Source organism: Ranitomeya variabilis, chromosome 6, assembly GCF_051348905.1.
Source record: "Ranitomeya variabilis isolate aRanVar5 chromosome 6, aRanVar5.hap1, whole genome shotgun sequence".
NCBI classification, from domain to species: Eukaryota; Metazoa; Chordata; class Amphibia; order Anura; family Dendrobatidae; genus Ranitomeya; species Ranitomeya variabilis.
In genome coordinates, this window is record NC_135237.1 from 530,944,087 (window position 1) to 530,958,107 (window position 14,021).

Consider the following 14,021-nt stretch of genomic DNA (forward strand, 5'->3'; position numbering starts at 1 on the left):
AGGTTTAGAGATGTTTTAGGTATGATACGCTGGAGGTTTGTACTACCTGTTAGAGGAGGTGTTCAAAGCTGGATGTGATAGTGTGTTGGGAGAATACCGAATGGGGGTATTGTGGGAACCCCTGGATCTCAGTGTACTGCTCTGGAGTGATTTCTGTGGAAAAGCTTTGGTTATCATTATACCTGTAATGGTGGCTTTGGTTGACACTACTTTGAAGGGGGTGGGAGCTGGATGTGGCTCGCGACCCTCTCAGTGCTGAATGTGGCTCCCAACCCTCTCTCTAAACTGAATGTGGCTCTCGAGGTCAGAAAGGTTGGGGACCACTGTACTAGATAAATGCCAGCCAAACCTGCAGGTTTTGTTAGTCCCAGTCAACCATCTATTGTATATGGAGCCCCCTGATGACAGATGTGGGAAAGAAGGATTAAGCTGTTGAATTCAACATTTCTGATCTTTCTATTATCAGAAGTGGCCAGGAATTATTCGGCCTCTTTCTCTCAAAATTAGTCTTCATGTATGCCTGGGCCCATTGCAACTGTTTCTGTATGGAAGAACTGTTTAGGGGTGGCCAAAAAGTAGGTTTATTCAGAACTGCAGGTCTCTGGAGGATCTTGATGTTCGTGGGACACCAGAGGCACCAGCAACTTCAAATACCTGTTTACAGCTTTGTAATGGTATTTTAGCAGCTGCTCTTAGTCTGATGAATTTGTCTTCCAGTAACCTTCCTCATTATGCCTTTATTTGCATGGACCCGCCTGTGTCTATCTCTGTATCCCTGCCGTTCAAGCTTAATTCGCCGGGTAACTCACAGTAAGCTGGGACCTCTGGCCCTGATGAGGCCTGAGAGAATTATTCAATGTGCGCCATGCGATTTTGAGCGTGCACGGGCAGAACTGTCCCAAGGGCTCATTAGAGTCAGAATTCACAGGTCACTGTAAAGGTAGCTTCACACTAAGCGACGCTGCAGCGATACAGACAACGATGCCGATCGCTGCAGCGTCGCTGTTTGGTCGCTGGAGAGCTGTCACACAGACAGCTCTCCAGCGACCAACGATGCCGAGGTCCCCGGGTAACCAGGGTAAACATCAGGTTGCTAAGCGCAGGGCCGCGCTTAGTAACCCGATGTTTACCCTGGCTACCAGTGTAAAATGTAAAAAAACAAACAGTACATACTCACCTTCGCGTCCCCCGGCGTACGCTTCCCTGCACTGACTGAGCGCCGGCCCTAACAGCAGAGCGGTGACGTCACCGCTGTGCTGTACTTTTACTTTACGGCCGGCACTCAGTCAGTGCAGGAAGCGGACGGCGAGGGACGTGTGACAGACATCAGAAGGCGAGTATGTACTGTTTGTTTTTTTTACTTTTACGATGGTAACCAGGGTAAACATCGGGTTACTAAGCGCGGCCCTGCGCTTAGTAACCCGATATTTACCCTGGTTACGATTGTAAAACATCGCTGGCATCGTTGCTTTTGCTGTCAAACACAACGATACACGGTGATCTGACGACCAAATAAAGTTCTGAACTTTAACCAACGACCAGCGATATCACAGCAGGATCCTGATCGCTGCTGCCTGTCAAACTCAACGATATCGCTATCCAGGATGCTGCAACGTCACGGATCGCTAGCGATATCGTTTAGTGTGAAGGTTCCTTTAGAGGCCCAAAGACTTCAGTCCTAGCAGCGGAAATCAGAAGGTGAGAAGCAGAGTGGCTGGGGAAGTGAGGTAAGGCGAGTATGAGGATTTGTTTGTAACCTTTTGATGGTCCTATAAATTTCAGAAAAATGGCGAACAGCACCCGCTACTTTACTGAACTCACGCAAAAAAATTCTAATTGGGCAAATTCAATTCCAATCAAATTTATTGGCTCATCTCTAATTAAAATGATAATTTAAAACTTTGCCACAACTACAATATACTCGAGCGAACGAGCAGTAATTTTGCTGTAACCACTTAAAGTATGATGAGACTTCTAGTAGCAAAGCATCCACAATGTCCAACGCCATACAGTACCTGCTTGTGATTTACGGAAAAAGCAGCAGTCATGTCTGGAAAGCTGATACAGTCAATCATTTCTCTCACCAGACAAGTATTTTTGCCTGGTGACTTTCCAGCTGGTCTAGCAGCAGGGGGCCGTTGTTTAAAATAGCCTGCTACCACGTACTTTACTCTTAATTACTGCTTAACGATTTTATGCTATAGGATTGCCATAGATTTAATTCTCTAATGTGCTAATATATAGTAAGTATCGTGTGCTATTTAAAACTAGGGGGATATTCTGTTAGCATTTCCCCCAGGAAACACTTGATTGCATTCATATATTTGAATGTAATTATAAAATTTAGACAAAATAAAACAAAAATGAACAAAAGTCCTAAAAAATTCCATTGATCATTCAATAAGGTCATAAAATAAGCAAACAGTTTAAATATTCCAAAAAAATAAAACCTATAGAGACAAATCGTCCTAAATATTCGGCTAAACCAGGGAAGCCATATACTACCGGTATAACAGAGCCAGAGACTTCCATAAAGTGCTCTCTTAAAGGAAATCTGTCAGTAGGATCAACCCTCCAATGCCGCCTATATGCGCATTTGTGTAATTGAAAGCTTAATAAAATAATGATATCTTGAAATGTGATCCGATGTTTTATTACAGTGAAATCCACGCTATTCCTACATATAAGCAAGCTGTTAAGATCTATGGGCGTTAAACCGATCTCCCTGAGAATCTGCCTCCAGAGCTTATTTTAAATAAAAGAGGGTATCGCCAATGTGAGACATATAATAACTGACAGTCAGCTGATCTCACTGTGGAACTCCTTATGATTTTAACGGACACATCTGCAGGTTCCTCTAAGTGCTTCAGCTTCCATCCCACAGGCAGACAGGGTTGCAATACAACAGAGATGTGAGAGCTTCAGCAAATGTGTTTGTAAAGTCGACAAAGTTCATTTCTTCTGTTCTGTATTAGTTACCTGTCTCATTTTCTCACTATAAGCTCTGGAGGCAGATTCTCAGGGAGATTTATGTCCGGCCCATACTTCTTAACAGCTCACTTACATATAAAAAACACATGTATTACTCTGGAATAAAACATGGAATGACTTATATCAAGGTATAATTTTAGTCAGTTTTCTATAACCTGTATGCCCATAAAGATGGCTTAGGAGGGTTGATCCTATTGACAGATTCATTTTAAAATTGCTGTCTATTACTGGACAAACACTTGTTAATGGGACCAGGGAAGTAAAAAAAAAAAAAAAAAAAAAAAAAAAAAAAAAAGATACATCCCATACTGGCACTGCTATGTCCAAGCCAGTCTGCTTTTATCAACATCCGATGGAGTTATGTGAGCCTATATTGTTCATGGTTTGTCCAAGCTAAGAAGAAGAAACAGTGACATGCTCTTCCGATATTGATCCTAGAAGACCAGTGAGGGATACACCACTGATTATGAAGAAGTTTTGCTGGTTCAGGAGGTGAATATCATTTGTTTTCCTCTCTCTTGCCGGTCCCCAATATCAAGGGGTTGTCCAGTAGTGGACAACCCATTTAAGACCAGCTTTACCCTCAGCAGGATGGCAGATGTTTACAGGGATCCCTAAGAACTATTAAAGTACTCTAGAACGCGGGCATCTATATCCATCTCTAGATTCACCTACTACTCCAGCACCGCTCCGCCTGTGGTCACTGACTATCTGTTTACTTGGCTGCATTCTCGTGGTCCCAGTTACCATTACTACTGCAGCCATTCACTGGGCCTCAGCACACTTGCACTGTGTATTGCTGAGACTAATGATTGGCTGCAGCAGTCAAGTGGACAGACCGGGATGTAATCACTGAAGTCAAGTAAACTAAAACTGAAGAGTCCCAAATAAGTACACTTGAAAAAACAGCCGCACTCAAAAGATGGATTTTCAAATGCATCATATAGGTGAAATTTAATTAGAAACACCACAGTGGTAATAAAGTATCGAGGTAACGTTTCAACCCCTTGGTGGGTCTTTATCAAACCTCACTTTACAGTAGAGATACAAAGGAGGGGAAAACACCGCATTGAAGAGAATCGTAGAGGCTCCTAGGAAGAGCTAATTGTATAGAGTTCAGAGGTCCGGTAAAGCACGGGCAGGAAATATGGTCCCAAAGAGGGCTGCAGGTCCGGAGTGTGGGGATGCCTGTGGTGGTATCTCTACTGTAAATTGAGGTTTGATAAAAACCCATCAAGGGGTCGAAACGTTTCCTCGATACTTTATTACCACTGTGGTGTTTCTAATAAAATTTCACCTATATGATGTATTTGAAAATTCATCTTTTGAGTGCGGCTGTCTTTTCAAGTATATGACTTTACTGGATCCATTCCCGGTTCAGCCTAAACCTGCTCGAAACTCCCAGAGTACACGCCTTTCTCTTACAATTAAGAGTCCCAAATGAATGGCATAATTAAGTACTGGGCGACTTAACAGGCCAGTATAGATTTGATTTGTTATCCTTATACCTTTATCTTCCTCTGCTCAAAAACTTTTTCGCTTTGAAAAAAACCTCAACTGTATCTGCACACAACATCTTTATCTTTAAGACGTTAGCGCACCTTTCGAAGCTTTCCTTCAGTAAATATAATACCAGTCTTCAATAAAAAAGTGTTTCCGGCAGTTTTTCCATAGGTTCTATGGCAGTTCTGCCTATGGAGTCTTTTTTCTATAGTGTAAACGATAATTAGCAAGCAGCGAGCCACCCAAAGGATGAATATGCTAATTCTTTTAACTGCTTCAGAGTTTGTGAACTCTGAAGCAGTTAAAAGAATTAACAAAATACTATACATATGTACAGCAATGTCACTTTCACATTGATGTGGATTAAGTTCATTTTTTTTGCGACAGATTTACGGCACTTTTTCAGGCAGATTAAGCCTGAAAGAGACATTGTGTGCACATGCCCTCAGTCTATATCTGTAGAACAAAGGGACATCCAGACTCTAAGCATGTATGATAGTGCCGTAATGAGGGAAATTAAACATAAGGCCTAGGGTACTATTAAGTTTTTTTTTTTTGGGGGGGTGTCAATTCCCTTTCTTCAAAGATCATAGGGACTGATCAAGCTGTTATAATGATATAGATACTGGATTCCAAAGAGCACGTCGCTTCATTCATCCTGGGCAACTTAGTGACTAATCATGGAATCAGTTGTTATGATATTGATAATCACCAATTGAGAGTGGAGGTGACAGCAAACTCAACATCTTGCCTTAGGCACCAAGAGAGTTTTTCCATTCCCCTTCTGAGGAAATTCTAAGCCAAGGAGCACTGGGATTGAACGTCCTAGTTTGACTTGATATAACTGAGTCATCGTGGTGACTGGAAGTCTACTGGCCATGATAACAAGAAAAGTAGACTCAAACATGTATTACATATGAAAACTTTGCCATGCGCAAAACACAAGCAATACAAAACTAAAAGCTCTGCAAGCAAATATAATAAAACATTGTGTTCATAAGTGTGCAAAAAAAATGTTAAGATGTAGACAAGGATTGGAAAACCTTGCTACTTTCCGCCAAACAGTGCTGTACCTGACCACAGCTTGAGTATGATATTCTAGTCAAGTTCTGCTCATTTCAATAGAGCCAACTTGCAAAACCAGACACAGCCCATGGCTAGGTATAAAATATACAATTACTCGCATTACAACCCTAGATTATGATACAGCCCAATATGGAGCCATAGACTAGAAGTCTACTTGAATAAAACACTAACCTGTACATCGTATGTTCCATTCAGCAAAACAGGCCTTTGAGAGTTCATGTCTTGTAAGACACCTGAAAGCACAGAACGATTCACCTTGTGGAAATCTTTGGATTGGCTGAACTGTACCATGTTGTGAAGTGCCAAGATTTTGGTGTCAAGTTCAACATCTTGCCTAGTACGGTTATGTAGGCCAAGATGGTATTTGCGAAAATGTTTGATCAGATCTGTGGGATCGTTCCCATAGTACCCATAACCACAAATGTTGCATTTGAAATCCTGAAGTTCTGGGGATAAAGGTGCAGATTCAGAATTGTCATTGACAAACACAACAGTGTGGGTTTTGTTCAGCCCTGAACTCCCATCTAAAGGCACTTGAAGGTTTTCAGAGGCCACCGAGGCTGGACTAGAGTTTTGACAGTCTATTTTAACACTTTGAATTGTGAGGTCAGCAGCCCTTGGCGACAAATCATTTTCTTCTCTATTCTCTAACGTGTCCCCAGAGGCAGCAGAAACCAGTTCTTGCATTTCATCAGTCTCCGACTTTATAGGAGATTTTAGGGTATCGCAAATTACCCTAGTATCTGAAGTGGACAAAGCCAACATATTTTTTTCTGTCACCTCATCATAGGAGACATTTTTTCCTTTGAGATGGCTGTAGTTAAGTACAACTCTCTCATTGAGTCCCAGACTTTCCGAGTCTTTTTTAACGTTGGAAAACGATTCTTGATCATGGAAACATTGATCGTCACTGTTTTGTTCTGCGGAGTTAGAATGCTCACTATTTTCTTGCATGGGATCAGTGGGAAATTCTGCGCTCCTTAAAATATCTTCTCGTTCTGATGCAGCACACTCAAGAATCTGTGCTTCACCTTCGCTCGCAACGTTTCTCAGAGGGGGATTCTTTTTCCGGACCATATCTACGAAAAGTAAAAATAAATTAAAATTCAGATTTATTTTTCCTTTTGGCCTACATTCTATGATGGGATGAAGAGTTATAAAGTCAATAAACACCTGTAGAATAAAAAAAAATGTATTGCATGATTAAAATGGGTGAGAACATTGATGGCATGAGCAACAGAAACCAGTGATTGGCTGCATGGGGTCATGTGTGCTGTAGAAGTGTTATGTCATCCCTGCTTCCTGTTAAAGACCGAGGCAACAGCGGAGACACAGACCTGGACCTGGTGAGTAACAACTGAGTTTATTATTTTAACCGGGAGCCGATGGAGAGTGAAAAGTTATTTTTGGAAAACCCATTTCAATAGGAGCCACACTGGAGAGATAGGCCTTATTCTGATGTCCTTTTTTGTACAAAAATGGACCATTTTTTTCATAGAATGAAAAAATTGAATTAGTACTGTGACCTGGATAAAAAGCAAACATCTCTCCTTTTTTTCCTCATACATTCAGGGCTCATTCACACATCCGACTTTCACGTATGAGTGCTATACGCGATTTTCACAGACAGCACTCGTACCTGTGATAGTTTGTGGGGCCATTCACATGTCGATTATTTTTGCGAACCGAGATATCTGGAGACATGTCCCATTTTGATCCGAGGGTTGCTTAAAATCGGCAATGCCAGCCAATGGGTCCGTGAAAAAAATAAAAATATTCAGGGACTGTCAAAATGTAGACACCAAGTAACAGAAAAACTGGAGAAACTCGGACCACACTCTGATCAAAGTCTGACCAGGATAATTGGATCATTTTTCTTGAACGTGAAAAAATTGGACATGTGAATGAGCCTTCAATCTGCAAAAAAAATGCAGACATATGAACAGCCACATTAGACCAAAAAAGGCATGTATATTGCTGTAGATTCTAATAAGTGAAGATTTTCAATGAAGAGTCTACTACTTTTTATTATGAATACCTGATAGGGTTTTCAGAAACCAAACACATTCTCTAATTAAGAGTTGTATTAATTTTTATTTCATAAATCAACAGTGTGCATGAAAATAAGCAACTTTGTAATGTATGGTATCAGAGAAATTTGCTTCTTTCTCCACCAACACTGATTATTCATTCTCAAAATTCTCAAGTCACAGGTAAAATCTGTATTCAGGGACTAGAGTAACTGGAGTAAAATTTTGGGCAAGGCACACGGAGGCATTATGCCACTCGTCAGATGCTCCTGATTCATGAAGAGGCTTGTACTCTTCATGAATCAGGAGCGTCTGACTCAATCATGCTACCTCATTAAGAGCGGAGAGAAAATTGACGGTCTTAATGAATCAGGGCCAGAATGTTACATTACTGCGGTAGGAAACCATAGTTGCTATTAATAAGATTATATGGAGAGTGAATGAGTAGGATGACGAAGGGTGTAGGTATAGCTCATCCCTCTTCCTCATGGCTAGATAGAATCTGCATCCATGGTCCATGCCAGCTGTGGTGTTCCCCATACCAGATATCTTACTATAGTTAGGGACTGGAGTAAGATATCTCGCATAGGGAACGCCACAGCTTGTCATAAATTAGATGAGTTGTGTTGTCATGCCCCCATCGAGCCCTCGACCTAGTGGAGCTGGTACTAACTGGCGGGAAAACCCAAAAAGTCACGACAAGGCAACCTGTTGTTTAATATATGTAGAGTGAGGAGCAAGCTGCTGTCCGACACCACCGATAGCGGTTTATCTCCTCTGTGAACAGAAAGATTGGACATGCTGAAATCCAATTGCCCAATCGTTCCCTTTCCCAAAAACATCACTCTGGGTAGAGTTGGAAGGATCCCCTACACAGTAAATGGGCAGTGGGTTTGGCTAATTATAGATTTTACTATGGGCAGCTCTACAGTCCTGGTGAATTTATTAAAACTTCTACTAAAATAAACCTGCCTTTCAATCTATTCATAGAAACTATATCCAAACACAGTGCCTATGCTAAAGAAATGGATAATATCATTTTCATAAGACAGATTGCATAGACAAACTGAGCAGCTAATGAAATTCACAAGTGAAAGATGTAACTATGTTCAAAGGGCTGAAGACTATGCTTTGATAATCCATTAGCCAAATGGCAAAGTTTTGTGGCAGTTTATGGCATATACTTTTCTGAGCAATGGAAAGTACTATAGAGCTGGAAAGGCTTCATGATCTCACTGCATCCCTAGCACAAATGTCAAGATACTCCATCAGGCAGCCTCCATCCATCTCATTCTTTTAATTTGATGAATACCAGTAGGACACGGAGGCAGACGTTGAATCGGAAGCAGGACAGGAACAGTCTGATCAGTGTAAAGGCTGACATGGATGACGTATAGCACTATACCAAAACATGACCTTCATTAATAGGCAAACAATAGTGAGGAAGCGTTCTCGTCTTGTTTCTCTGTGTATACATACAGTTGGGATACATTCTCCCAATTGTTCATTCCTCCTTAAATAGACTCTTTTAGAACTATTTTTTTATTCCCTGTTGCTCATAGAGTATCCTACAAAAGTTTTAGGCATGTGTAGAAAATATGCCGCAAACTAAAAATGCTTTAAAAAATAGAAGTGTTAATAGGTTATTTTTTGTTAATCAAAATGAAAAGTGAATAAACAAAGAAATCTAAGTGAAAACAATATTTGGTGTGACCGCCCTTTGCCTTCAAAAACAGTCATCAAAGCATAAGTTCTTCTTATTCTCCTTTGCACTGAGGATAGTTCTTAATGACATTGGCTGTATATTTGAGGTTATTGCCTTGCTGCATAATAAATTTGAAGTCAATCAGACACCTCCCTGATGGGATGGCAGGATGGATTAGTATCTTCCTTAATTTCTTAGTATTGAGAACACCATTAATTACTTGCCAAATGTTCAAAGCAATTTGCTAAAATGCAGCCCCAAACTTGAAAGAAACATCTCCCATGCATAACTGTTGCCTGCAGACACTGATCATGATACCAACTTCCAACTGTTTGAAAGCATCGGGCGATAACTAGAGATGAGCAAACTTAAAAGTTCACCATTTATACCGGACAGTTGGTGTCCGGTGCTAAACGCCAAACACTAACTTCTCCCAGAAGTTTGTTGCAATGTTCGGAGTTTCGGGAAAAGAGAGAAAGATAGAGAGCAAGAAAGATAAAGAGAGAGCAAAAGAAATAAAGAAACAGCGAGAGAGGGAGAGTAAGAAAGAAAGAGATAAAAACAAAGAGAAAGAAAGAAAGAGAAAGAAAGAGATAAAAACAGAGAAAGAGAAAGAAAGAGAAGAAAGAGAAAAAGCGAGAGGAAAAGCGAGAGCGAAAGAGCGAGAGCGGAAGAATTTTTTCCAGCTTGAAAGTTCGGGTCTCCATACATTTCAAAGAGGTTCAGGTTCTGGTACCCAATCCAAACTTTGGACTAAAGTATGAGACGGGTACCAGAACTTCCACGGGTCCGCTCATCCCTAGCGATCACTCCAAATATTGATTTAATTTAGATTTCTCTTTTTATCGTTAATGAAAATAAACTATTGACACATCTACAGCTCTGGCAAAAATTAAGAGACCACTGCAACATTTTCATATTGTCTGATTTTTGTCTTTATAGGTATATTTTTGAGTAAAATGTAAATTGTTCTTTTATTCTATAAACTTCTGACAACAGGTCTCTGAATTTCCAAGCAATACATTTTGGGGTTTTTTTCTGAAAAGGAGAAATGGTCCAAAATAAAAAAAAAAAAAAAACACCAGTGCTTTCAGACCTCAAATAATGCAAAGAAGACAAGTTAATAATCATTTAGAAACAACAATACTAATGTTTTAACTCAGGAGGAGTTCAGAAATCAATATTTTGTGGAATAACAATGATTTTTTTTAATCACAGCTTTCATGCATCTTGGCATGATTTCCACCAGTCTTTCACACTGCTTCTGGCGCAAAAACTTAAGCAGTTCTTCTTTGTTTGATGGCTTGTGACCATCCATCATCCTCTTGATTACATTCCAGAGGTTTTCAATGGGGTTCAGGTCTGGAGATTGGGCTGCCCATGACAGGGTTTTGATGTGGCGGTCTCTTAATTTTTGCCAGAGCTGTATATCTGAGAGCATTCTTACTTTTGCAGCCTATTTCCCACACCTACCCAAAATTCTTCTACAGCAATGTATATTGCCAACATATTCCACAATGCTGGCAAACGTAATTGGCAGTTCAGTCTCAGTGCCAAATGGGGCCAACAATTAGGTTTCTATATTTTATATCCAATGTTGAGTAACTGTCAGCTGAATGCACAGATGGTTAACATCCACATATATAGCGAGGTCAGTATAAGTTCTTGGTAGGAAAAAGGGAGAAAGTCAGAATCCAGATATGTGTAGTAGAGGCTTATTTCCCAGAGAACAAAGATGTTCTCGACAGCTCCATGCTCATCTTTCTTGATGTACGCCTTGAAGAATAGACAGAAAGTACCTAAGGTATATAAATTAAGTAGTCAGTCTGTTCTGTGTTGGCTTTGGCCAACAAACATCTAATCTTTGTGGCCATCTTTACTCATCAACAATCAGCCAAGTACATTGCGAGTAGAGTGAAGCAGAATGGTTTGCAAAACCCTGGACCAGCAGCCACATTAATACTCCATGGCAGCCAGGATAGAGCACTTCAAACTTCCTACTACCTGCTGGCATCCTGGTCACCCCTTCTCATCAGTAGGTCCATGCAACATGATAATTACATCATGGAGTGAGTCACGCCCTGATGTCAAGATGTTGCATGGCCTACTAATCAGAAGAGTCGCCCAGGATGCCTACAGGTAGGAGATCGAACAGAGGTCTAGTCCAGATGCTATACACAACCAATATAGCTGGTCTGCTGGACCAAAGTCCTGGTAATTATTTTGCTCAACACCAATATTGAGGAAATTAACATATTAGTATGTTTTTTGGATTGTAGGAAGAAACCCATGCAAATGCCACACAAATGTAATTCTAAACTTAGGAGCCTAGTGATGGCACTTGTGTAATGAGCGCTGGGTGCTAGATGGGTGGCATCAACAAGGCCCTATGCTTTGGCCAGGGTATTTAAACATGTGCAATAAACTCAATCTATAAGCCTAGTGAATGAAAGCCAAGGTAACAAAATGTGACAAGTTGCAACAACTAGTGACACTGTCATTGGAGCTGTGCATGAATTGCTCCAAAGATTAAAGGGAGAACAAAGTGGACACAATATCATAAATGATCAATATACCGTTGATAGAAACGAAAACAATAGACGTTATGGTTTAAAGAAAAAAAAATTAGGGCTGATGCCAATGATGGAGTCTATATTGGGGCAAAGTTAATTAAATGGCTTCCAATTAACTCCAATTATTAATTTCGGTCAAATTTTAAGTTTCCTTATGAAATAAGTGACATTTGGAGATACACTAAGCCATGTACACATCTACAAGTTCTGTAGGCTCCATACAAGAGGGACAGTTTACACAGCCATGATATAGGGGTACATAATGTCTACAGGTGTCAGGAATCTGCATTATTCTTAAATATGTATAAAAATAAAATTCTCCATTTCAGCACAATAATATGTATTGCCTTCTACTATGATGAAATATATTGAAACAGACAACACTGCATTGACTTCATCCTGAGCTTTCAGTGTTATCTACGGTTTAATCTGGTGAATCATCTCTGCCAGTTCGGCCTTTAATCGAAAAGTGAAAAACACTAAAAATCACAAAGACGTTGGTGTAGTCTACATAAAATAAAATTATTCTAAATATATTTAAATGCCTCCAATGGAGGAGGCAACACAAATCTATTTCTTTTATTAACTGGACCGGTAGGCCTCAACAAAATTTTTCTAAATAAAAAAGTCCAGATGGGGGTTCCAGATTACATGTAAGATCCCAAAACTGAATATTTATTCATAATTTGAGCTTCAACATTTTTTACATTGACTTTTGAGCAAAAATATATTCAAGCCTTTAGATGTGCAAATAAATGTGGATATATGATGCAATATGATGCGACTGTAATCATAAGTGTCTCTTTGTGACCATCAAAAGTTGGATGATATGCATACGCCAAAAAGGGATTTTCTAGTACATATTAAATTTAATAAGAAAATCAATAAAATCACAGCAAAAAAATTATCCCATTTAACCCTTTTCTGACATCGGTCGTAAATGCACGTCGATGTCGGACTCCCTTCCTTTGAGGTGGGCTCCGGCGGTGAGCCCACATCTTTTCCAGCACTTCAGCTGTTTTGAACAACTGACATATGCCTCTGACAGCCGCGGGTGGAATCGCGATCCACCCACGGAGGTTAACTAGTTAAATGCCGCTGTCAATCTCTGACAGCGGCATTTAACTCGCGCTTCTTGCAAGCGCACCAGAAATCCCACCCATCGGTGACCTCGTCACGTGATTGCGGGTCACCGATGAGTTGGAATGACAACCAGAGGTCTCCAGCAGACCTCTATGGTTGTCACTGCGGGTTGCTATGAGCGCCACCTGGTGGTCAGCACTCAGAGCAAGTGAGCAATTCTGCTACATACAGACTATCTGATCATCGCCTGAACATAGCAGAGCCGATCGGATTATGGCAGCTTCTAGACTCCCATGGAGACTATTGAAGCATGCCAAAAGAAAAACAAAAAAAGAAGTTTTTAAAAATATTAAAAAAAAAAAAAAATAATAATTATAAAAGTTCAAATCAACCCATTTCGCCCCATTTAAAATAAAACAATAAAAAAATCAAATATACATATTTGATAGATCCGTTCAGAATCGCCCGATCTATCAATATGAAAAAAAAAAAAATTACCTGATCTCTAAACAGCATAATGAGGAAAAAAAAAAGTCAAAATGCCAGAATTATGTTTTTTTGTTTGCCGCAACATTGCATTAAAATGCAATAATGGGCGATCAAAAGATCATATCTGCACGAAAATGGTATCATTAAAAACGTCAGCACGGCATGCAAAGAATAAGCCCTCATACAACCCAAGACCATGAAAAATGGAGACTCTACAGGTCTCGGAAAATGGTGCATTTATATATATTTTTTTTCAAACAAACAATGGAATTTTTTTTCACCACTTAAAAAAAAAAAAAAAAAGAACCTAGACATATTTGGTGTCTATGAACTAGTAATGACCTGGAGAATCTGTGGAATTTCAACGCACTTGGAATTATTTTCCTGTTTTTCAGTACAAGATATGTTAAAACCAATGGTGTCGTTCAAAAGTACAACTCGTCCCGCAGAAAACAAGTCCTCACATGGCCATTTTGACAAAAAAAATAAAAAAGTTATGGCTCTGGGAAGAAGGGGAGCAAAAAAATGAAAATGCAAAACCAAAAATACCTTTGGTTATTA

The 14,021-nt window shown here is 40.0% G+C and overlaps 1 protein-coding gene across 4 annotated transcripts in view; it reads right to left on the minus strand.

The window, feature by feature from the left end:
- Window positions 1–14,021, minus strand: part of TRPS1 (transcriptional repressor GATA binding 1) — a 322,262-nt gene that overhangs the window by 231,096 nt on the left and 77,145 nt on the right. For all 4 annotated transcript variants that reach the window (XM_077271107.1, XM_077271105.1, XM_077271108.1 and 1 more), the window contains one exon: window positions 5,752–6,659. In XM_077271107.1, the coding sequence (XP_077127222.1) occupies window positions 5,752–6,657 (906 nt within the window). In that variant the 5' untranslated portion in view covers window positions 6,658–6,659. The remainder of the gene's footprint in view (window positions 1–5,751; window positions 6,660–14,021) is intronic.